Consider the following 23,277-nt stretch of genomic DNA (forward strand, 5'->3'; position numbering starts at 1 on the left):
TCAGACCGTGGGAGGTCAGCATAGCGGGATGGGTATGAGTGGATGAGAGCTTAGAGGCAGGGGCCTGGCATAAGAGTAGGTGGCTGCCCAGAGCCAGTACGAGAGCCGACCCTTGGGGCCGCGGGAGCGAGGAGGGGCCTGAGTCAGCCGCTGGGCTGTCAGTCCTGCACTGTAGGAGGCCCACCGGCATCCCGAGCCGGACAGTCTGGGGCAGGTGGGGCTGAGGTGGACACAGGTGGCCGAGCATGGTGCTCAGGCCGGGCGAGACGGAGGAGGGGGGCCAGGGGCCCTGCTGGCCAGGACAGGCGCAGGCAGCTTCCACGTGGACTCTGACCTGCGGCCTGGGGTGGTCCTTGGTTCCTCGGAGGGGCTGAACCGGAGGAGGTGTGCACCCTTCCACAAGGACCAGGGAGGGCAGAGGGGAGAGAGAGAGGATGGCATGGCACCCTCCCCGAACGACGGAGCTGTGGTGGGGGTGGGGAGGGGCACTCGGTCCTGCCCAGGGAGGAGGGTGTCAGTGGAAGCCCAGGGGCCTGTCCTGGCGAGTGCCCAGCCCCACCACATTCCAGGGACCGTGGGAAGGAACTCCTGGTCTCAGGGCAATGTGGGGCAGCGGGGGGCACGTATGCATTTCCTGGGGCAGGCACGGGGGTCCTCATAGAGGGTCTCGGACCCCCCTAACTCCCCCTGTCCCCGCAGGACGAGAAGGACCAGCTGAACGAGTACAGGGGGCACCTCTCAGGCCTGGCCAAGCGGGCCAAGGCCATTGTGCAGCTCACGCCCCGCAACCCCACCCAGCCCACACGGGGCCGCGTGCCGCTGCTGGCCGTTTGTGATTACAAGCAGGTGGAGGTGAGGACCTGGCTGGGCGGGCTGGGCCGTGGAGGGGGCTGGATGTGGCCACACGGTGATGTCTCTGGCTGCCGCAGGTGACCGTGCACAAGGGTGATGAGTGCCAGATGCTGGGCCCCGCACAGCCGTTCCACTGGAAGGTGCTTAGCGGCTCCGGCAGTGAGGCTGCCGTGCCCTCCGTGTGCTTCCTCGTGCCCCCACCAAACCAGGAGGCCCTGGAGGCCGTGGCCAGGTGTGTGGTCCTGGGCGGGGCAGCCGGCTAGGTGGTGGGGCAGGTGCCTGGACACCTCTGACTGTGCCCTGCCCGCCAGGCTGGAGGCCCAGCACCAGGCCTTGGTCACATTGTGGCATCAGCTGCACACAGACATGAAGAGCCTTCTGGCATGGCAGAGCCTCAGCCGTGACGTGCAGCTCATCCGCTCCTGGTCCCTGGTCACGGTACGACGGCCCTGCCGGGTGCTCAAGGCTGGTGGGGTGTGGGGCCTCTCCACGGCTATGCTCACCCCCCGGTCTCTGGTCATGGTACAGTGGCCCCGCTGAGCACTCCAGGCTGGTGGGGTGTGGGTCTCCCCGCGGCCACACTCACCCCTGCCTGCCCACCTGCCTGCAGTTCCGCACGCTGAAGCCCGAGGAGCAGCGCCAGGCCCTCCGCAACCTGGAGCTGCACTACCAGGCCTTTCTGCGGGACAGTCAGGACGCCGGCGGCTTTGGGCCTGAGGACCGGCTGCAGGCCGAGCGCGAGTATGGCTCCTGCAGCCGCCACTACCAGCAGCTGCTGCAGAGCCTGGAGCAGGGTAGGTGTGGGCAGCCAGGGGGTGGGGGTGAGGGACTCGTGGGGGGCCATCCATGGCCGGGCAGCGTGCGAGCAGGACCTATTCCCCAGGTGAGCAGGAGGAGTCGCGCTGTCAGCGCTGCATCTCGGAACTCAAAGACATCCGGCTGCAGCTGGAGGCTTGCGAGACGCGCACGGTGCACCGCCTGCGGCTGCCACTGGACAAGGAGCCCGCGCGGGAGTGTGCCCAGCGCATCGCCGAGCAGCAGGCAGGCCCCGGCCCCTCCCCGCCACCGCACCGTACCCCGCCCCCCGCCCCTGGCTCCCAAGGGTGCTGCCTGTCGGGCTCGCAGGCTCAGCTTGCCCCCTGCTCTGTCTCCTCAGAAAGCACAGGCAGAGGTGGAGGGGCTGGGCAAGGGGGTCGCCCGGCTCTCTGCCGAGGCCGAGAAGGTCCTGGCCCTGCCCGAGCCGTCCCCTGCGGCCCCCACTCTGCGCTCAGAGCTGGAGCTGACCCTGGGCAAGTTGGAGCAGGTCCGCAGCCTGTCCGCCATTTACCTGGAGAAGTGAGTGTGCCGGTCAGCGGCCGGGGTGGAGACCAAGGGGGTCTTGAGCAGAGCGGGAGGGTGCGGACAGGCTGATGGGCTGGGCGATGAGGAGAGTCCATGAGGGATAGCAGGCGTGGACCTGGCTGGGGTGGCGCGGGGTGGCCGAGGGATTCTGTGTGGCTGGCTTCCTGAGGATGGGCTGAGGGGTGAGAGCAGTTGTGGGAGGACTGGCACCCCTGCCCACAGGACACCAGGAGGTCAGGGGGGTCACCAAGATGTGGAAGGCGAGTGTGCAGAGGCATGGGGAGCCCAACAGGGTGAAGAGTGCTAGCAGGGGGCATGTCCAGTGAGGGTCAGAACTTGGCTTGGGGGGCACTGGCAACCTCAGGGGAGGAGCTTCTTGGTGGAAGGTGGGGTCTGGTGGGCTGTGGGTGACATAGCAGAGACCCAGGGTGCTGAGAGGGCCCCCTCCCCGTCCCGTGCCCTGGGGAATGTGGAGTCCTTCCCAGGACCCCTTCCTCCTCTCTGCCCTCACTTCCAGACATGGGCACCTTTTCCCGCGCTGTCCATTTCAGCATACACGTTCACGTGGCTCGTAGATTGTTTTCAGAAGCTTCGTGGGAACTCCGCACGCTCAGTCCCCCATGAGCCTCCCTCCAGGGCATGGCCTTGGTCCTCAGTCTCTTACCCAGCCTGTCTTCATGTGGCCCTGCCGTCCCCCAGGCTCAAGACCATCAGCCTGGTGATCCGCAGCACGCAGGAGGCCGAGGATGCACTCAGGACCCACGAGGAGCAGCTCAAGGAGGCCCAGGCTGTGCCCGCTGCCCTCCCAGAGCTTGAGGCCACCAAGGCTGCAATGAAGGTACTGCCACCAGCCCGCACCCCACCACCAGGGCCTGATGGCGTCAGGGGCGGCAGCTGGGGCCTCAGGCTGAAACAGCTGCTCTGCTCTGGCCCAACAGAAGCTGCGGGCCCAGGCAGAGGCACAGCAGCCTGTGTTCGATGCCCTGCGGGACGAGCTGCGGGGGGCGCAAGAGGTGGGCGAGCGGCTGCAGCAGCGGCACGGCGAGCGGGACGTGGAGGTGGAGCGCTGGCGCGAGCGGGTCACGCAGCTGCTGGAGCGCTGGCAGGCCGTGCTGGCCCAGACGGACGTGCGGCAGCGTGAGCTCGAGCAGCTGGGCCGCCAGCTGCGCTACTACCGGGAGAGCGCGGACCCGCTGGGCACCTGGCTGCAGGACGCCAGGCGGCGGCAGGAGCGGATCCAGGCCGTGCCGCTGGCCGACAGCCAGGCCGTGCGCGAGCAGCTGCGGCAGGAGAAGGTGCGCCCGGGCCGGGCGGGCGGGGGGCGGGCGTGGTGTGCCCCGTGATCGCTGACCACTCTGACGCCCCAGGCCCTGCTGGAAGAGATTGAACGCCATGCGGAGAAGGTGGAGGAGTGCCAGAGGTTCGCGAAGCAGTACATCAATGCCATCAAGGTGAGGCTTTGCGGCCTCGGGCCCCAGGGGAGACGTGCAATGGGCTGCGACCTCTGGGGGCCCCCCAGCCGAGGCCATGCTGGGCAAAGCATGCAGGCAGGTTCAGGGGCGGGGTGGGGCGGGCAGAGCTGGCAGCCATTGGTGTGTCTCTACAGGACTATGAGCTTCAGCTGGTCACATACAAGGCACAGCTGGAGCCGGTGGCCTCCCCAGCCAAAAAGCCCAAGGTCCAGTCGGGGTCCGAGAGTGTCATCCAGGAGGTGAGGCTGAGGGGCTGTGGGGCTGGTGGGTGGGCGGAGCCAAAGCCACGCAGGGCCCGCTGGGCTATGGGCAGGGGCAGGGCTGACTGTGGGCACGCCTCTCCCCCCAGTATGTGGACCTGCGGACCCGCTACAGTGAGTTGAGCACGCTCACCAGCCAGTACATCAGGTTCATCAGTGAGACCCTGCGGCGCATGGAGGAGGAGGAGGTAGGACTGCCAGGGTGGGGAGGCCATCCCGTCACGCCCCCACCCCCCCCATGTGGCCCCTGGGATGCGTCCAAGGGCACCTGGCACAGTGCTGCCCACCCCCTGCGCCTGGGCTGCCGGCGCCCCCGCAGCACGGCCCACCGCACGCGGCCTGGCGCTGCACGGCTGTCTCCCCAGTGGCTGGCGTGTGCCCCCGGACCTCCCCCTGGCTCTGTGTGTCCCTTCTTGGGGTTCTGCATTGGCCTTTTCACTTGGCCGCCTGCTCTGCAAGGACTCGGGCTTGTTCGGTCGTGGGGGCTGAGAGGGGCACCACGGCAAGGCAGGGCACTGGCCTGTCCATCTCCTCCCGCTCCCCGGGTGAGCCCTCTGTCTGGCCTACCTGCAGCCTCTTCCCTGAGCTGAACCGCAGAATGTCAGGTCCACATGATGCCCACACTGGCCACCTGCCCTGCCAGGTTGGGGGGCCAGAGCAGACCTCAGGCATCAGCAGTGCTCAGGCAGGGCTGTGCGGTGGTCATGGTTCCTGGACCCTGCAAACCTCCTGCTTTGCTCTCTCTCTCTCTCTGTCTGTCTGTCTCCGTCGCCTGTCTGCGGGAAGAGGGGAGGACGCCTGGGTCTCCTTCCCCGGGCTGGTGAGCACTGTGGGGCCAGGCTGCGCTCGCTGCCCCGAGTGCCCCGGGGGGGTGCACGTGATTCCCCTCAGCCAGGTCATGACCTGTGTCCTCCCCCGAGCCCTGCACCACGCTGAGCTGTAGTGGCACCGAATTGCGTCCCAGGAGCAGCTGCGGTGTGCTCACCGCTGTCTCTGGTTCTCTTCTTCTCTCTGCCGTGGCCGCAGAGGCTGGCCGAGCAGCAGCGGGCGGAGGAGCGAGAGCGGCTGGCTGAGGTGGAGGCTGCGCTGGAGAAGCAGCGGCAGCTGGCTGAGGCCCACGCCCAGGCGAAGGCTCAGGCGGAGCGTGAGGCCCAGGAGCTGCAGCGGCGCATGCAGGAGGAGGTGGCACGCCGGGAGGAGGTGGCGGTGGATGCACAGCAGCAGAAGCGCAGCATCCAGGAGGAGCTGCAGCAGCTGCGGCAGAGCTCGGAGGCGGAGATCCAGGCAAAGGCCCGGCAGGTGGAGGCGGCCGAGCGCAGCCGGCTGCGCATTGAGGAGGAGATCCGAGTGGTGCGCCTGCAGCTGGAGACCACGGAGCGCCAGCGTGGTGGGGCGGAGGGCGAGCTGCAAGCCCTGCGGGCGCGGGCGGAGGAGGCTGAGGCACAGAAGAGACAGGCCCAGGAGGAAGCAGAGCGCCTACGGCGGCAAGTGCAAGACGAAACCCAGCGCAAGCGGCAGGCCGAGGCTGAGCTGGCCCTGCGTGTGAAAGCCGAAGCCGAGGCAGCGCGGGAAAAGCAGCGGGCATTGCAGGCGCTAGAGGAGCTACGGCTGCAGGCTGAGGAGGCGGAGCGGCGCCTGCGGCAGGCAGAGGCAGAGCGGGCGCGACAGGTGCAGGTGGCGCTAGAGACAGCTCAGCGCAGTGCCCAGGCTGAGCTGCAGAGCAGGCACGCCTCATTTGCTGAGAAGACAGCGCAGCTGGAACGCACCCTCGAGGAAGAGCACGTGACCGTGGTGCAGCTGCGTGAAGAGGCCACGCGTCGGGAGCAGCAGCAGGCGGAGGCTGAGCGCGCCCGTGAAGAGGCCGAGCGCGAGTTGGAGCGCTGGCAGCTTAAGGCCAACGAGGCGCTGCGGCTGCGGCTGCAGGCGGAGGAGGTGGCACAGCAGAAGAGCCTGGCGCAGGCCGAGGCGGAGAAGCAGAAGGAGGCGGCGGAGCGGGAGGCGCGGCGCCGCGGCAAGGCGGAGGAGCAGGCGGTGCGGCAGCGTGAGCTGGCGGAGCAGGAGCTGGAGAAGCAGCGGCAGCTGGCGGAGGGCACTGCGCAGCAGCGCTTGGCAGCCGAGCAGGAGCTGATCCGGCTGCGCGCCGAGACGGAGCAGGGCGAGCAGCAGCGGCAGCTGCTGGAGGAGGAGCTGGCGCGGCTGCAGAGTGAGGCGGCCGCGGCCACGCAGAAGCGCCAGGAGCTGGAGGCCGAGCTGGCCAAGGTGCGGGCTGAGATGGAGGTGCTGCTGGCTAGCAAGGCGCGGGCTGAAGAAGAGTCGCGCTCCAGCAGTGAGAAGTCCAAGCAGAGGCTGGAAGCTGAGGCTGGGCGCTTCCGTGAGCTGGCGGAGGAGGCCGCCCGCTTGCGCGCGCTGGCAGAAGAGGCCAAGCGGCAGCGGCAGCTGGCGGAAGAGGATGCAGCGCGGCAGCGGGCGGAGGCCGAGCGGGTGCTGGCCGAGAAGCTGGCCGCCATCAGCGAGGCCACGCGGCTCAAGACGGAGGCGGAGATCGCGCTCAAGGAGAAGGAAGCCGAGAACGAGCGCCTGCGGCGGCTGGCGGAAGACGAAGCCTTCCAGCGGCGGAAGCTGGAGGAACAGGCAGCCCAGCACAAGGCTGACATCGAGGAGCGGCTGGCGCAGCTGCGCAAGGCATCCGAGAGCGAGCTGGAGCGGCAGAAGGGGCTGGTGGAGGACACGCTGCGGCAGCGGCGGCAGGTGGAGGAGGAGATCCTGGCCCTCAAGGCGAGTTTCGAGAAGGCGGCCGCCGGCAAGGCGGAGCTGGAGTTGGAACTGGGGCGCATCCGCGGCAACGCAGAGGACACACTGCGCAGCAAGGAGCAGGCAGAGCAGGAGGCGGCTCGGCAGCGGCAGCTGGCCGCGGAGGAGGAGCGGCGGCGCCGGGAGGCCGAGGAGCGCGTGCAGAAGAGTCTGGCGGCTGAGGAGGAGGCTGCGCGGCAGCGGAAGGCCGCACTGGAGGAGGTAGAGCGGCTCAAGGCCAAGGTGGAGGAGGCGCGGCGCCTGCGCGAGCGGGCTGAGCACGAGTCTGCGCGGCAGCTGCAGCTGGCACAGGAGGCTGCCCAGAAGCGGCTGCAGGCGGAGGAGAAGGCGCACGCCTTCGCAGTGCAGCAGAAGGAGCAGGAGCTGCAGCAGACCCTCCAGCAGGAGCAGAGCGTGCTGGAGAGGCTCCGCGGTGAGGCCGAGGCTGCCCGGCGTGCGGCGGAGGAGGCGGAGGAGGCGCGCGAGCGGGCCGAGCGTGAGGCAGCGCAGTCCCGGCAGCGCGTGGAGGAAGCGGAGCGGCTGAAGCAGGCGGCGGAGGAGCAGGCGCAGGCCCAGGCGCAGGCGCAGGCCGCCGCTGAGAAGCTGCGTAAGGAAGCCGAGCAGGAGGCGGCGCGGCGGGCGCAGGCGGAGCAGGCGGCCCTGCGGCAGAAGCAGGCGGCCGACGCGGAGATGGAGAAGCACAAGAAGTTCGCGGAGCAGACGCTGCGGCAGAAGGCGCAGGTGGAGCAGGAGCTGACGGCACTGCGGCTGCAGCTGGAGGAGACAGACCACCAGAAGAGCATCCTGGACCAGGAGCTGCAGCGGCTGAAGGCGGAGGTGACGGAGGCCGCGCGCCAGCGCAGCCAGGTAGAGGAGGAGCTGTTCTCCGTGCGCGTCCAGATGGAGGAGCTCGGCAAGCTCAAGGCGCGAATCGAGGCGGAGAACCGCGCCCTTATCCTGCGCGACAAGGACAACACGCAGCGCCTCCTGCAGGAGGAGGCCGAGAAGATGAAGCAGGTGGCGGAGGAGGCCGCGCGGCTGAGTGTGGCGGCTCAGGAGGCGGCTCGGCTGCGGCAGCTGGCGGAGGAGGACCTGGCTCAGCAGCGGGCCCTGGCGGAGAAGATGCTCAAGGAGAAGATGCAGGCAGTACAGGAGGCCACGCGGCTCAAGGCCGAGGCAGAGCTGCTGCAGCAGCAGAAGGAGCTGGCCCAGGAGCAGGCCCGCCGGCTGCAGGAGGACAAGGAGCAGATGGCTCAGCAGCTGGCACAGGAGACGCAAGGCTTCCAGCGGACCCTGGAGACTGAGCGGCAACGGCAGCTGGAAATGAGCGCGGAGGCCGAGAGACTCAGGCTGCGCGTGGCCGAGATGAGCCGGGCCCAGGCTCGCGCGGAGGAGGACGCCCAGCGCTTCCGGAAGCAGGCGGAGGAGATTGGCGCAAAGCTGCACCGCACAGAGCTTGCCACTCAGGAGAAGGTGACGCTGGTGCAGACGCTAGAGACCCAGCGGCAGCAGAGCGACCGGGATGCCGATCGCCTGAGGGAGGCCATTGCAGAGCTGGAGCGCGAGAAGGACAAGCTCAAAAAGGAGGCTGAGCTGTTGCAGCTCAAGTCTGAGGAGGTATCTCGCAGTGGAGGGCAGGGACCTGGGGTGGGGTCTGCTCTGGGGAGGGTGCGCCCGGCCAGGTGTCCCTGACCGCTCCCTACCCTCTTGACAGATGCAGACGGTACAGCAGGAGCAACTGCTGCAGGAGACACAGGCCTTGCAGCAGAGCTTCCTCTCTGAGAAGGACAGCCTGCTGCAGCGGGAACGCTTCATCGAGGAAGAGAAGGCCAAGCTGGAGCGGCTCTTCCAGGACGAGGTGGCCAAGGCACAGAAGTTGCGAGAGGAGCAGCAGCGACAGCAGCAGCAGATGCAGCAGGAGAAGGAGCAGCTGCTGGCCAGCATGGAGGAGGCGCAGCGGCGGCAGCGCGAGGCTGAGGAGGGTGTGCGGCGCAAGCAGGAGGAGCTGCAGCTCCTGGAGCAGCAGCGGCAGCAGCAGGAGCAGCTACTGGCAGAGGAGAATCGCCGGCTGCGTGAGCGGCTGGAGCACCTGGAGGAGGAGCATCGGGCCGCACTGGCCCACTCCGAGGAGATTACCGCTGCTCAGGCGGCGGCCACCAGAGCCCTGCCCAATGGCCAGGACGTGGCCGACGGCCCAGCCGCAGAGCCAGAACATGCCTTCGAGGGCCTGCGACAGAAGGTGCCAGCCCTGCAGCTGCAGGAGGCAGGCATCCTGAGCACAGAGGAGCTGCAGGGGCTGGCGCAGGGCCGCACCACGGTGGTCGAGCTCACACAGCGGGAGGATGTGCGCCGCTACCTGCAGGGCCACAGCAGTATCGCCGGGCTGCTACTGAAGCCTGGCAACGAGAAGCTGACCATCTACGCAGCCTTGAGGAGGCAGCTGCTGAGCCCGGGCACCGCTCTCATCCTGCTTGAGGCCCAGGCGGCCTCAGGCTTCCTCCTGGACCCAGTGCGGAACAGGCGGCTGACTGTCACCGAAGCCGTGAAGGAGGGCGTCGTGGGCCCCGAGCTGCACCACAAGCTGCTGTCGGCTGAGCGTGCCGTCACCGGCTACAAGGACCCGTACACCGGGCAGCAGATCTCCCTCTTCCAGGCCATGAAGAAGGACCTCATCGTGCGCGAGCACGGCATCCGCCTGCTGGAGGCCCAGATCGCCACGGGCGGTGTCATCGACCCCGTGCACAGCCACCGCGTGCCCGTGGACGTGGCCTACCAGCGTGGTTACTTCGACGAGGAAATGAACCGCGTCCTGCAGGACCCCAGCGATGACACCAAGGGCTTCTTTGACCCCAACACGCACGAGAACCTCACGTACATGCAGCTGCTAGAACGCTGTGTGGAGGATCCCGAGACAGGCCTGCGGCTGCTGCCACTCACTGATCAGGCTGCCAAGGGTGGTGAGCTGGTCTACACTGACTCGGAGGCCCGGGACGTGTTTGAGAAGGCCACTGTGTCAGCACCATTTGGCAAGTTCCAGGGCAAAACGGTGACCATCTGGGAGCTCATCAACTCCGAGTACTTCACGGCCGAGCAGCGGCGGGACCTCCTGCGGCAGTTCCGCACGGGCAAGGTCACCGTGGAGAAGATCATCAAGATTGTCATCACCGTCATCGAGGAGCACGAGCAGAAGGGCCAGCTCTGCTTCCAGGGCCTGCGCGCCCTGGTCCCTGCTGCCGAGCTGCTTGAGAGCGGGGTCATCGACTGGGACCTCTTCCGCCAGCTGCAGCTGGGTGAGCGCTCCGTGCAGGAGGTGGCTGAGGTGGAAGGTGTGCGGCGGGCCCTTCGGGGCTCAGGCGTCATTGCAGGTGTGTGGCTGGAGGAGTCGAGGCAGAAACTAAGCATTTACGAGGCTCTGAAGAAAGAGCTGCTGCAGCCGGAGGCAGCCGTGGCCCTGCTCGAGGCCCAGGCTGGCACCGGGCACATCATCGACCCTGCCACCAGCACACGGCTGACTGTGGACGAGGCGGTACGCGCCGGCCTGGTAGGTCCTGAGCTGCACGAGAAGATGTTGTCGGCTGAGAAGGCTGTGACCGGCTACAAGGACCCCTACTCGGGGCAGAGCGTGTCCCTGTTCCAGGCCCTGAAGAAGGGCCTCATTCCCAGGGAGCAGGGCCTGCGTCTACTGGATGCCCAGCTGTCCACGGGGGGCACCGTGGACCCCAGCAAGAGCCACCGTGTGCCCCTGGATGTCGCCTGTGCCCGCGGCTACCTGGATAAGGAAACCAGCACCGCTCTCTCAGCGCCCAGAGATGACGCCAAGACCTACTATGACCCCCGTACTTGGGAGCCGGCCACCTACAGCCAGCTCCAGCAACAGTGCCGCCCCGACCCGCTGACAGGACTGAGTCTGCTGCCGCTCTCGGAGGAGGCAGCCCGGGCCCGGCAGCAGGAGCTCTACTCCGAGGTCCAGGCCCGTGAGGCCTTCCAGAAGGCCACTGTCGAGGTCCCTGTGGGCAGCTTCCAGGGCCGGGCAGTGACCATCTGGGAGCTCATCAACTCTGAGTACTTCACAGCTGAACAGAGACAGGAACTGCTGAGGCAGTTCCGCACGGGCAAGGTCACTGTGGAGAAGATCATCAAGATTGTCATCACCATCGTGGAGGAGGTGGAGACCACGCGGCGGGAGAGGCTCTCCTTTAGCGGTCTCCGTGCCCCAGTGCCGGCCAGCGAGCTCCTGGCTGCCGGCATCCTCAGCAGCTCCCAGTTTGAGCAGCTCAAGGACGGCAAGACATCAGTCAAGGACCTGTCAGAGCTGGACTCTGTGCGGACCCTTCTCCAGGGCAGCGGCTGCCTGGCTGGTATCTACCTGGAGGAGTCCAAGGAGAAGGTGACCATCTACGAGGCCATGCGACGGGGTCTGCTCAGGCCCAGCACTGCCATCCTCCTGCTTGAGGCGCAGGCGGCCACGGGCTTCCTGGTGGACCCTGTGAGGAATCAGCGCCTGTACGTCCACGAGGCCGTGAAGGCCGGTGTCGTGGGCCCCGAGCTGCATGAGAAGTTGCTGTCGGCCGAGAAGGCCGTGACCGGCTACAAGGACCCCTACTCGGGCAGCACCATCTCCCTCTTCCAGGCCATGAAGAAGGGCCTGGTTGTCAGAGAGCACGGCATCCGCCTGTTGGAGGCCCAGATCGCAACGGGTGGCATCATCGACCCCGTGCACAGCCACCGCGTGCCTGTGGACGTGGCCTACCAGCGTGGCTACTTCGATGAGGAGATGAACCGCATCCTACAAGACCCCAGCGACGACACCAAGGGCTTCTTCGACCCCAACACGCACGAGAACCTCACGTACAGGCAGCTGATGGAGCGCTGCGTGGAGGACCCCGAGACGGGCCTGCGGCTGCTGCCACTGAAAGGGCCAGAGAAGGCGGAGGTGGTGGAGACCACGCGGGTGTACACCGAGGAGGAGACGCGGAGGGCCTTCGAGGAGACACAGATCGACATCCCCGGGGGTGGCAGCCATGGGGGCTCCACCATGTCCCTGTGGGAGGTGATGCAGTCTGACCTGATCCCCGAGGAGCAGCGGGCCCAGCTGATGGCCGACTTCCAGGCCGGCCGTGTGACCAAGGAACGCATGATCATCATCATCATTGAGATCATTGAGAAGACCGAGATTGTGCGCCAGCAGAACCTAGCGTCCTATGACTACGTGCGCCGCCGCCTCACGGCCGAGGACCTGTACGAGGCCCGGGTCATCTCCCGTGAGTCCTACAGCCTGCTCCGGGAGGGCACCAGGAGCCTCCGTGAGGTGCTGGAGGCCGAGTCTGCCTGGCGCTACCTCTACGGCACAGGCTGTGTAGCCGGCGTCTACCTGCCTGGCTCCAGGCAGACCCTCACCATCTACCAGGCCCTCAAGAAGGGGCTGCTGAGTGCCGAGGTGGCCCGCCTGCTGCTGGAGGCACAGGCTGCCACGGGCTTCCTGCTGGACCCGGTGAAGGGTGAGCGGCTGACCGTGGATGAAGCCGTGCGGAAGGGCCTGGTGGGCCCCGAGCTGCATGACCGGCTGCTGTCAGCCGAGCGGGCTGTGACCGGCTACCGCGACCCCTACACAGAGCAGACCATCTCGCTCTTCCAGGCCATGAAGAAGGACCTGATCCCCGCTGAGGAGGCCCTGAGGCTGCTGGATGCTCAGCTGGCCACGGGCGGCATCGTGGACCCACGCCTGGGCTTCCACCTCCCGCTGGAGGTGGCCTACCAGCGTGGTTACCTCAACAAGGACACGCACGACCAGCTGTCAGAGCCCAGTGAGGTGCGTAGCTACGTGGACCCCTCCACGGACGAGCACCTCAGCTACACACAGCTGCTCCGGCGCTGCCGCCGCGATGAAGCCAGCGGCCTGCTCCTCCTGCCACTCTCAGATGCCCGCAAGCTGACCTTCCGTGGTCTGCGCAAGCAGATCACGGTGGAGGAACTCGTGCGCTCTCACGTCATGGACGAGGTCACGGCGCAGCGGCTGCAGGAGGGCCTGACCTCCATTGAGGAGGTCTCCAAGAATCTGCAGAAGTTCCTCGAGGGCACCAGCAGCATCGCTGGCGTCCTCGTCGATGCCACCAAGGAGCGGCTGTCGGTGTACCAGGCCATGAAGAAGGGCATCATCCGGCCCGGCACGGCCTTCGAGCTCCTGGAGGCGCAGGCAGCCACCGGCTACGTCATCGACCCCATCAAGGGGCTCAAGCTGACTGTGGAGGAGGCCGTGCGCATGGGCATCGTAGGCCCCGAGTTCAAGGACAAGCTGCTGTCGGCCGAGCGTGCCGTCACCGGCTACAAGGACCCCTACTCCGGGAAGCTCATCTCCCTCTTCCAGGCCATGAAGAAGGGCCTCATCCTCAAGGACCACGGCATCCGCCTGCTGGAGGCCCAGATCGCCACAGGCGGCATCATCGACCCCGAGGAGAGCCACCGCCTCCCTGTGGACGTGGCCTACCAGCGTGGCCTCTTCGACGAGGAGATGAACGAGATCCTCACCGACCCCTCGGATGACACCAAGGGCTTCTTCGACCCCAACACAGAGGAGAACCTCACATACCTGCAGCTGATGGAGCGCTGTGTCACCGACCCCCAGACGGGGCTGCGGCTCCTGCCGCTGAAGGAGAAGAAGAGGGAGCGGAAGACGTCCTCTAAGTCCTCAGTGCGCAAGCGGCGCGTGGTCATCGTGGACCCCGAGACGGGCAAGGAGATGTCTGTGTACGAGGCCTACCGCAAGGGCCTCATCGACCACCAGACCTATCTGGAGCTGTCGGAGCAGGAGTGTGAGTGGGAGGAGATCACCATCTCGTCCTCGGATGGCGTGGTCAAATCCATGATCATCGACCGCCGCTCGGGCCGCCAATACGACATTGATGAGGCCATCGCCAAGAGTCTCATCGACCGCTCAGCACTGGACCAGTACCGCGCTGGCACACTGTCCATCACCGAGTTCGCTGACATGCTCTCAGGCAATGCCAGTGGCTTCCGCTCACGCTCATCCTCTGTGGGGTCGTCGTCCTCCTACCCCATCAGCCCGGCCGTCTCTAGGACCCAGCTGGCCTCCTGGTCTGACCCCACGGAGGAGACAGGCCCTGTGGCTGGCATCCTGGACACCGAGACCCTGGAGAAGGTGTCCATCACAGAGGCCATGCACCGCAACCTGGTGGACAATATCACGGGCCAGCGGCTGCTGGAGGCGCAGGCCTGCACTGGGGGCATCATCGACCCCAACACTGGCGAACGCTTCCCTGTCACCGACGCTGTCAACAAGGGCCTAGTGGACAAGATCATGGTGGACCGCATCAACCTGGCCCAGAAGGCCTTCTGCGGCTTTGAGGACCCGCGCACCAAGACCAAAATGTCGGCCGCCCAGGCCCTGAAGAAGGGCTGGCTCTACTACGAGGCGGGGCAGCGCTTCCTGGAGGTGCAGTACCTGACGGGTGGCCTGATCGAGCCCGACATGCCGGGCCGCGTGCCCCTGGATGAGGCCCTGCAGCGCGGCACGGTGGATGCCCGCACTGCCCAGAAGCTGCGCGACGTCAGCGCGTACTCCAAGTACCTCACCTGCCCCAAGACCAAGCTCAAGATCTCCTACAAGGACGCGCTGGACCGCAGCATGGTGGAGGAGGGCACGGGGCTGCGGCTGCTGGAGGCCGCCGCCCAGTCCAGCAAGGGCTACTACAGCCCCTACAGCGTCAGCGGCTCCGGCTCCACCGCAGGCTCGCGCTCCGGCTCGCGCACCGGCTCCCGGGCTGGCTCTCGTCGCGGCAGCTTCGACGCCACGGGCTCAGGCTTCTCCATGACCTTCTCCTCCTCGTCCTACTCCTCCTCAGGCTACGGCCGCCGCTATGCCTCGGGGCCCACTTCCTCCCTGGGGGGCCCCGAGTCCGCGGCAGCCTGACCCCTCCCGCTCCCCGCCTCCCGCTCTGCATGTGGCCTCCCGCCCAGGCGCTGGGGTCTCTCTCTAACGTTGAAAGGTGTCTTCCTCCCAAGCGGTGCCTAAAGTTTAACCAAAAAGACTAGACTAACGTATTAATATATACCTGTTGTCCAGACAGCCTGTCTCCCGGGGATGGGGCCAGTCCAGCCCCACTGACCACCCCATCCCCCGGGTCTCCCTGCTCCTCTTTACCTGCCACTCACCACAGCCAGGTGCCTTGGAGGGTCCAGAGGTGGGCCCCCCAACTCAGCCCTCCCATCTCCCCAGGGGGTTCCGTCTGGGTGAGCTTCCCCCAGTCCTGTAGACCAGCCCCACCCAACCCCCAGCCCGACCTGCCTGGGCAGCGGATGTAGCCCCCAGCAGCAGGGCCGTTGGGACCAGCACCTCTATGTCTCCAGGACTGACCCTCTCGCTCTGCGCGGGCAGCAGTGAGTCCTGGTCACCCTCCTCTCCTCGGCTGCTCAGGAAGCCCCTTCCCCATGGGAGGGTGAGGTCCCCGAGCAGACCCAGCCGGCCCAGCCAGGCCCCCCAGACCCCAGGCCTCTGGCTTCAGCCTTCCAGCCTCAGCTCCCTAGTAAGTGCCTTCTGTGTCCCCCTTTGCACCCCAGGCCCCAAGGACCCAGACCTGGGGTGGGAGACAGACCCTCCTGGTGAAAGGCTCGCCACTGCCCAGCTCTCAGGCGTGCCAGCCAGGTACGGCGGGGCCCCCGTAGGCTTCTGCCCACTGTGGGCCAAGCGCCCCCCCGAGGCCTGTGGGGCAACCCTTCCCCGGGTGCTGCCTGCCTGCCTCTCCCAGGGAGCCTCAGCCCCCAAGTGGGCCTGGGATGCGGCCCGGGCGATCCATGCCAACCAGGCTGCCGGCCAGTGCCGCCCGCTCCTGCTCCATCGCCTGGGCCCTGGCGGCTCCACCCCTGCCTCCACCCTCTGACTGAGCTTTGCATGTTCCACTAACCCAGGGAGGTGGCGGGTGGAGGCACCCGGCTTCGGCTGCCTCCGAGGGCAGAACACTAACCTGACCACGGCGGGCCTGCCGCGCTCGCCCCAATAAAAGCAATTCCAACCTCCCCGTGGTCCTGTGTCCCTTCTTGTCCAGAGCTTAGGTGGCGTGTCGGCTAAGGGTGCTGCAGCCCCAGGCTCTGAGCTTGGTGAAGATGCTGGCTGGAGGCCACACTCTCAGAGAGTGCCCCGGGCTAAGGGGCCCAGAGCACAGAGGAGGTGGAGGCCCGGCCAGCTGGGGTCTGCATGCCCAGCACCCAGGCTGGATCTGTGACGGGAACTTATACCTGAGGTGACGTCCCTTGGTTGGTCACTGACTGTGCCCCCCGGGTACATGGTCCAATTTGGCCAAGGGTAGCCATCCAGAGAAGAGGCGGTCGTGAGCACAGGTGGTGGTCAGTGGGCAGAGCGTCAGCATCTCTGCTGCAGCCTCCCCTCCACACCCCTGCTCATCACGTTCAGTTGATTCCAACTTCTCCAGGATTCATTCTGGGAGAACTTTAAAGAGGAGGGTGAGTGGGTCAGCCACAGCCCCGATGAGCTGTCTCCCTGCTCCGCCCGGGGAGGGCCAGGCCCTCATCCCCGGGGGTGAGTCCTGGTCCCCTGGTCCCACACCCTTGGGCTCTCCTCTCTTGCCCACTTGCAGTTAGAACTGAGCCTGCCCAGGGCAGCAGCCCTTCTTCTGCATGGTAGTCAGGGGCCTCCTGGCTGGGACGGTGCCGCTGTGCTGGGTGGCCTCTGAGGCCGTGAGTTGAGGGAGCCCGCACCCTGCCCCGGACAGCCATGTCTTCCCTCGCCAACCGGGACCATGAGGGTCTCACTGACAGGCTGCAGGGACAAGCAGCACACGCCCCAGCGGGTCCTGGGCCTGTGGGGGGTGGGCCTTCTCAGCCTCCCCTCTTGGGGTCCTTGGCTCGAGGTCCCACCCACATGCCATCCCACGGGGGTCAGCCGCGCCAGGCCAGCAGCTTCCAGAGGGCCTGGCATCCTGTGGCCCTGGATCCATGCAGCCCCCCTTGATGGAAGGGGCTCTGAGGTTCGAGGGGGTGTTTCCAGGGACCTGGGGGCGACCGAGAGGCAGGGCAGCAAGCTGAAGTGGCTGTCTGCTCCTTGTTGCTACCTGGTCTCTGGTTGCTGTCGCCTCCGTGGTCTTGCCGGGAGGCTGCTGTGCACAGTGAGAGGGGCTGGGCCCGGCTGGGAGGGGCACCTCACCAGCCTGCACGGGGCCACCTCAGCGGGAGCCCACGTGCAAGCACGAGTGACCAGTGTCCCACAGCCAAGCCGCGTGGGTCGGGTGGCCCAGTGGCTGCTCTGCATGGTGCTCCTAGCAGACCTTGGCATGACCTCACCCCCATGTCCACCCACACCTTGTCCACTCCTGCTCCTCTCAGACCCTGACCCACCAGCCAGGCCATGCCACCCAGGAGCCACTCTCCTTTCCTCTCGGGGGGCGGAGGGAACGGGGAGCACCCACTGCAGGGCCAAGGCTCTGGCCCAGGGTTCCTTCGCCGCTGTCAGCCCAACACACCATGCCCACCATGGTGGGCCAGGCCAGGCTTCCTCCTCCTCCAGTCTATAGTCACGGGGACCCCCTGCAAGACTGTCATCTAGTGGTAGTGGGGGGCACGGGGTGTGTGGGCCACCTGCCTGTCACTCCCTGGCTCTGTGTGGGCCTGAGCTGGTGTCCACCCCGCTCACCCCAGGCCCTCGGCCAGCTGGCTGGTTTTGCGTCGGTGCATCTGACAGGGACCGTCAGCTGTGCAGACCCACCAGCCTCGGGAGCATCCTAGGACCGGCCCTGGGGAGACCACACGTGCTCCATCCTTGCTTCCAAGCCGGGGCTCCTCTGGGCCTCTCCAGAGACCCCAAGTCACAGCCTTGCTGCCTGTGTTCTTTTAAGGGTGGCACAGGCCAGGACTTAACCCTGACCCATGCCCACCACACCTGTGCGCTCCTCCACCCTGTATGCAGCCTGAGCGCCATCCGCCCCAGGTGCCAGGGCTGCCAGCGTCCACCCCCACAGGAGACGAGTGGGTGGGCATTGCAGCCCCAGACCCCACTGTGGAGGGTGCTTCCTGAGACCGTGTCTCACACCAGCTGTCTCAGGTCAGTTCCCAGACGCAGAGCCCAAGACAGTGATCCAGGTGCTCCTGGTGGGGTGGGGGGCTCCCAGGAGAGGGTGTGAGGAAAGAATCCGGGAGGGAGAGCCACTGGGTGAAGGTGCGGTCTCTGCAAAGACTCCTGTGGCCTGATCCTGGGGTCCCAGGCCTCAGAGAGCTGTTTCTCCAGTGACAAGTGGTCTGGGCTGATATCCCCTGCCTCCCAGCCATGGGCTGCGGGCTGCCCTAGGGTGCGCACCTTGAGGGGGGCAGCTCATGCTGAACAGGCTGGTGCGAGTCTGTGGCAGCTGGGGATGGGCACACCCACCCCCAAACAGGCCCTGAGTGGATCTCCAGCTGTACCTGCTCCAACAGACCCAGATCCCGAGGAAAACCCTCCTGTAACTCTTCCAGCTGAGACCTCAGGCACCTGAGGGCATGAGAAAGGAAAGGGAACCCCCAGGTGAGAGATGAAGCCACACTTCAGCGTGGGGCGACGCTGCCCCAAGGAGTCTGCTGAGCCTACCCAGCCCAAGCCTCGGGTCCCAGCAGCCCCTTGGGCGTGGGGCACGCCCTGGGCTGCACAGGCTGGCGCTGCTTGACCCCCGCCTGCCCGTGGCTCTGCTTAGCAAGCACATCTCTGGGCACACCCCACCACGGCAGACGCTGGCGGGGGAACCTCCTCAGATCAGGAAAACTGTCCGCTGCACATTCATAACCTCAGGTCTTTGTCTTGTGCTTCCTGGGGAAGCCCACACAGAGAAACGTTAAGTCCCTGGCCCCAGGTTGGCTGTGTCTGTGCCTGGCATGAGTGAACACAACCTTCTCTGGGCATCTTGCCTCCAACACCTTGCAGAATTCCCACAAATAAAACCCAGTCTTTGAAATACCATCTCACAATTCAAAATTGTAAGACAAGGGAACAAATCAGCATAAGAACAAGTGAACAAATCAGCATATGAACAAATCAGCATAAGCAAAAGCAGAATTAAGACCCAAAGGACTTAGGACATCGGAATTATTCAATGAAGAATATATATTGATAGTAAGTGTGTTGAAAATGACTGTGAAGTGAGAATTTATAATATAAATGAGACTTATTGATTATAAAGGAGAAGATTGTAAATGAATTTAGTTGAACTACTAGGAATGAAGGGCTTCCCTGGTTGCTCAGCTGGTAAAGAATCCTCCTGCAATGCAGGAGACCTGGGTTCGATCCCTGGGTTAGGAAGATCCCCTGGAGAAGGGGAAGGCTACTCACTCTAGTATTCTGGCCTGGAGAATTCCACAGACTGTATAGTCCATGGGGTCGCAAAGAGTCGGACAAGACAGAGCGACTTTCACTCACTGGGAATGAAACACAAACCATTTAAAACTCAATGGATTCATTCAACAGTAGATTAGACATAAGTTGAAGGATGTTAAATTGGAAGATAAATCTGAATGAATGACTCAGATTTCATCCCAGGTAAGGGCAATGAGAAAGAGAATAACAGACAGCTCATAACAAAATACTCCAAACTGGTTTAACTGAAGTTCTAGAAGAAGATTTCAAAACACATGGAGATAATTTTTGAAGAAATAAAAGCTGATAATTATTTTCCAAATTGATGAAAAACATGAATCATTATATTAAAGAAGCACAGTAAAACTCAATCATGGCAAGTGACATATTCGTATCAAAACACACTAACACAATTATAGAGAACTAAAGACAAAGAAAATTTTTTATTGTTACTTTTTAGCCATACCACGAGGCTTGCAGGATCTTAGTTACCCAAGCAGGGATTGAAATCGGGGCCATGGCAGTGAAAGCATCGAGTCCTAACCACTGGACCACCAGGGAATTCCCTGAGGAAAAATTTGAAAGCAGCCCAGAGTGAAAAAGAGATTACCTACAAAGCGATGACGTTTAAACTCATTAGCAAAAGAGGGAATCTTAAGTACGGGCCATGCATCCTGGATCTTCTGGAAATGTGGCTCTGGGGGCCTGCCGCAGGTCCACTGGGTCACAATCTGCATTTTAACAAACATGCACTTGAATGCCATTTAAAATTAGCTTTCAGAATATAGTTCAAGATGTACAGAAAAAAAGCGATGATACAGAAAGTTCCCATATATTCCACACTCAGTTTTAACATCTAGTAGCATGATAAATATGTCACAATTAGTGAATCAATATATTATTGTCACTTAAAATTTGTATTCTATTCAGATTTTCTTATTTTTTACACAATGTTCTCCTGTTACAGGACCTCTCCTGGACACCGCATTATATTTAGTCATCATATTGCCTTAGGCCCCTCTTGGCTTTGACAGTTTCGCAAACTTTGTTTGAGACAGTTTTGAGGACTGGTTATGTATTCCCCACACTGATGCTTGACAAGCACAGGGCGAAATTTATGCCAAGTTTTACCACTTAAGAAATAAGGTGAATAACAACAATAAAAAAAGAAATAAGGTGAATAACAATGTCCCCGTTTCCCACTTCTATTCAGCATTGTGTCTGAGAGTCTAGCCCGGACAGTAAAGCAAAAATGAAATAAAAACAAGATTGGAAAGAAAGCAGTAAAACTCTATTTGGAGATGACATGCTCTTATATATAGAAAATCTTAAGAAATCTACTAAAAAACTATGAAAGCCCATAAACGAGTTCAAGTTTGTGAGATACAGATCAATATACAAAAGCCAATTATATTTATATACATTTATAATAATCTGAAAATTAAGAAAAGAATTCCATTTAAATAGTATCAGAATAAACTTGGGAATAAATTTAGCAAAAGTCATGAAAAATTTATATTCTGAAAATTTAAAAAAAATTAAAGAACTAAATAAATAGAAAGACATCTCATGTTCATGGATTGGAAGATTTAATATTGTTCAGACAATAGTATTCAAATAGATCTGCAAATTCAATCTCGATAAAAATTCCACCTAGGAATTATATGAGATATCTAAATATTTTCTCCCACATTATGGATTTTCTTTTCACTTTCTTGATGATATCCTTTGATATATAAAAGGATTGATTGACAAATCAATCCTAAAATTCATACGGATATTAAGGAATTCAGAATACTCAGAGCAATCTTGAAAAAAATGAACAAAACTGGAGAAATCACACTTCCCTTTCAAAATTTACCTCAAAGCTACAGTAATCAAAGCAATGTGATATTGGCATCAGGACAGACATACAGTTGGATAAAATAGAACAGCGAACCCAAAAATAAGCACATATTACCTTAGTTATATGGTTATAATTATGGTTCACTGATTTTTGACAAGGATGCTATTCTTTTCAGTAGGGAAAAGAACAGTGTTTTCAACAAACGGTGCTGGGAAAACTGGATATCCATCTGCAGAAGAGTGAAACTAGACCCCTACCTCACACTGTACACATAAATTAACTCAGAATGGATCAAATACCAAATGTGTTTTAGAAGAAAATGTAAATATTCATGACCTTAGATTAGGCAATAATTTTTTTGTTTGTCTTTTGACCCTGCAGGATGCTGGATCTTAGTTCTCCATACAGGAATCAAACCCAAGCCCCCTGCATTGCAAATGCCAGATCTTAACCACTAGATGGCCAGGGAAGTGCCCTAGGCAGTAAGTCTATATAACACCAAGCACAAATGACCAGTGGAAACAACAGATAAATTTGACTCTATAGAAATTTAAAACTTTTATATATCAAAGGATATCATCAAGAAAGTGAAAAGAAAATCCATAATGTGGGAGAAAATATTTAGATATCTCATATAATCTGAGAAGGATCTTGAATTCATATACCTACAACTCAATAATAAAAACACAAAAGTCCAATTTTAAAATGGGCAAAGGAGCTCAACAGAAATTTTTCCAGAGAAAATCTGCACGTGTCCGAAAAGCATATGAAAAGGTGTTTAATGTCATCAGCCATCAGCCAGGGAGATGCAAATCAAACTACAGTGAGATACCACTTCCCAGGCAGTACAATGGCTGTGATAGAACAGACCACAGGAGAGGCTGTGGGGAAATTGGGACTCTTAGACGTTGTCGGTGAAAACGTAAAGTACTACTGCAGCTTTGAGAATCAGCAGCTTCTGTCAGTTTCCCAAAAGTCAAACATAATGTCAGCATGTGACCCAGCAATACCCCTCCTACACACCTATCCATGAAAAGTGACATGTGTCCACACAGTAACTCATACACAGGTGCTCACGAAAGCCGAAAAGCAGAAGCATGCCATGATGGAGACGCGTTCTCCATCAGACAATGATGGAGAAATAAAAGGTAGTGAATCCACACAGTGGAAGATCACTTAGCTAAAATGAGAAGAACGGAGCACTACCCCATGGATGAACCTTGAAAATATTATGCTACATTAAAGAAGCCAGTGATAAAAGACCACCTATAAAAAAAAAAGACCACCTATAATATGAGGCCATTTATGACAAATGTCCAGAATAGGTAACACCCACATGCCAAGAGGCAAAAAAAAAACAACAAAACCTACAAAACATTTCTGAGAGAAATTGAAAAACTCATCAGTGGAGAGACAGACTTTGTGCACAGATGGGAAAACTATACTGCTGAGATACTTCTTTCCAATCCAGACTGCAGAGTCAGTGCAGCACATCTCAATTCCAGCAGTTTTTTTTTTTTTTTAAAGAAATTGACAAGCTAATCCTAAAATTCATATGAAGATGCAAGGGAAAGAGTGGCCAAGACAAGCTTGAAAAGGACAAGCAAATTTGAAAGACTTACCTCTCTGACTTTAAGACTTACTGTGAAAAAAGTGAAAGTCACTCAGTTGTGTCCAACTCTTTGTGACCCCATGGAACAGTCCATGGAATTCTCCAGTCCCCACAGGGATTGAACCCAAGTTTCCTGCATTGCAGGAGAGTTCTTTACCGATCTGAGCCACCAGGGAAGCCCAAGAATACCGACATGGGTAACCTATCTCTTCTCCAACTGATGTCCCCGACCCAGGAATCAAACTGGGGTCTCCTGCATTGCAGGCAGATTCTTTACCAGTTGAGCTACCAGGAAGCCCTACTTACTGTAAACGTATAGTAATTGAGACAGTGTGGAACTGATGTCAACATACATCAATAAAGCCCAGAAATGGAACCTTGTGTGTATTGTCATCTGATTTGAAGTAAAAAATCACAAAAATCAGTCCGTGGAGCAAGGGTAATTTTTCGTCAAATGATGCTGGAGCTACTGGATGTCTACATGCAGAAGACGAACCTCACACTGTTACAAAAATGAACTCAGAATGGATCATTGCCAGGGTCCAGCCTCGGCAGGATCCAGGGGATACCCTCAGGATGAACGATGTCGGCAAGAGAGAGAGAAGACACGTGAGACCAGCCTTGATAGGGCCAAGTCTGTGTTTTACTTTTTGACAACCGGTTTTATGCCCTTTCACAGAATGTCTTCAAGGTACAAGATGCTTATTCATGATTACACAGGATTAGTATTACATCATTTTGATTTTTAGGAAAAGCAG

The 23,277-nt window shown here is 60.8% G+C and overlaps 1 protein-coding gene across 20 annotated transcripts in view; it reads left to right on the top strand.

Annotated features, from left to right (window-relative positions):
- Window positions 1-15,745, top strand: part of LOC122679199 (plectin) — a 54,466-nt gene extending 38,721 nt beyond the window's left edge. For all 20 annotated transcript variants that reach the window (XM_043879535.1, XM_043879534.1, XM_043879543.1 and 17 more), the window contains 13 exons: window positions 700-852; window positions 930-1,084; window positions 1,164-1,290; window positions 1,463-1,646; window positions 1,736-1,893; window positions 2,009-2,187; window positions 2,893-3,031; window positions 3,132-3,488; window positions 3,561-3,644; window positions 3,800-3,904; window positions 4,015-4,113; window positions 4,952-8,332; window positions 8,430-15,745. In XM_043879535.1, coding sequence (XP_043735470.1) covers window positions 700-852; window positions 930-1,084; window positions 1,164-1,290; window positions 1,463-1,646; window positions 1,736-1,893; window positions 2,009-2,187; window positions 2,893-3,031; window positions 3,132-3,488; window positions 3,561-3,644; window positions 3,800-3,904; window positions 4,015-4,113; window positions 4,952-8,332; window positions 8,430-14,642 — 11,334 coding nt within the window. In that variant the 3' untranslated portion in view covers window positions 14,643-15,745. The remainder of the gene's footprint in view (window positions 1-699; window positions 853-929; window positions 1,085-1,163; window positions 1,291-1,462; window positions 1,647-1,735; window positions 1,894-2,008; window positions 2,188-2,892; window positions 3,032-3,131; window positions 3,489-3,560; window positions 3,645-3,799; window positions 3,905-4,014; window positions 4,114-4,951; window positions 8,333-8,429) is intronic.
- Window positions 15,746-23,277: the final 7,532 nt, after the last annotated feature.

The sequence above is a fragment of the Cervus elaphus genome, chromosome 21, assembly GCF_910594005.1.
Source record: "Cervus elaphus chromosome 21, mCerEla1.1, whole genome shotgun sequence".
Lineage (NCBI taxonomy): Eukaryota > Metazoa > Chordata > Mammalia > Artiodactyla > Cervidae > Cervus > Cervus elaphus.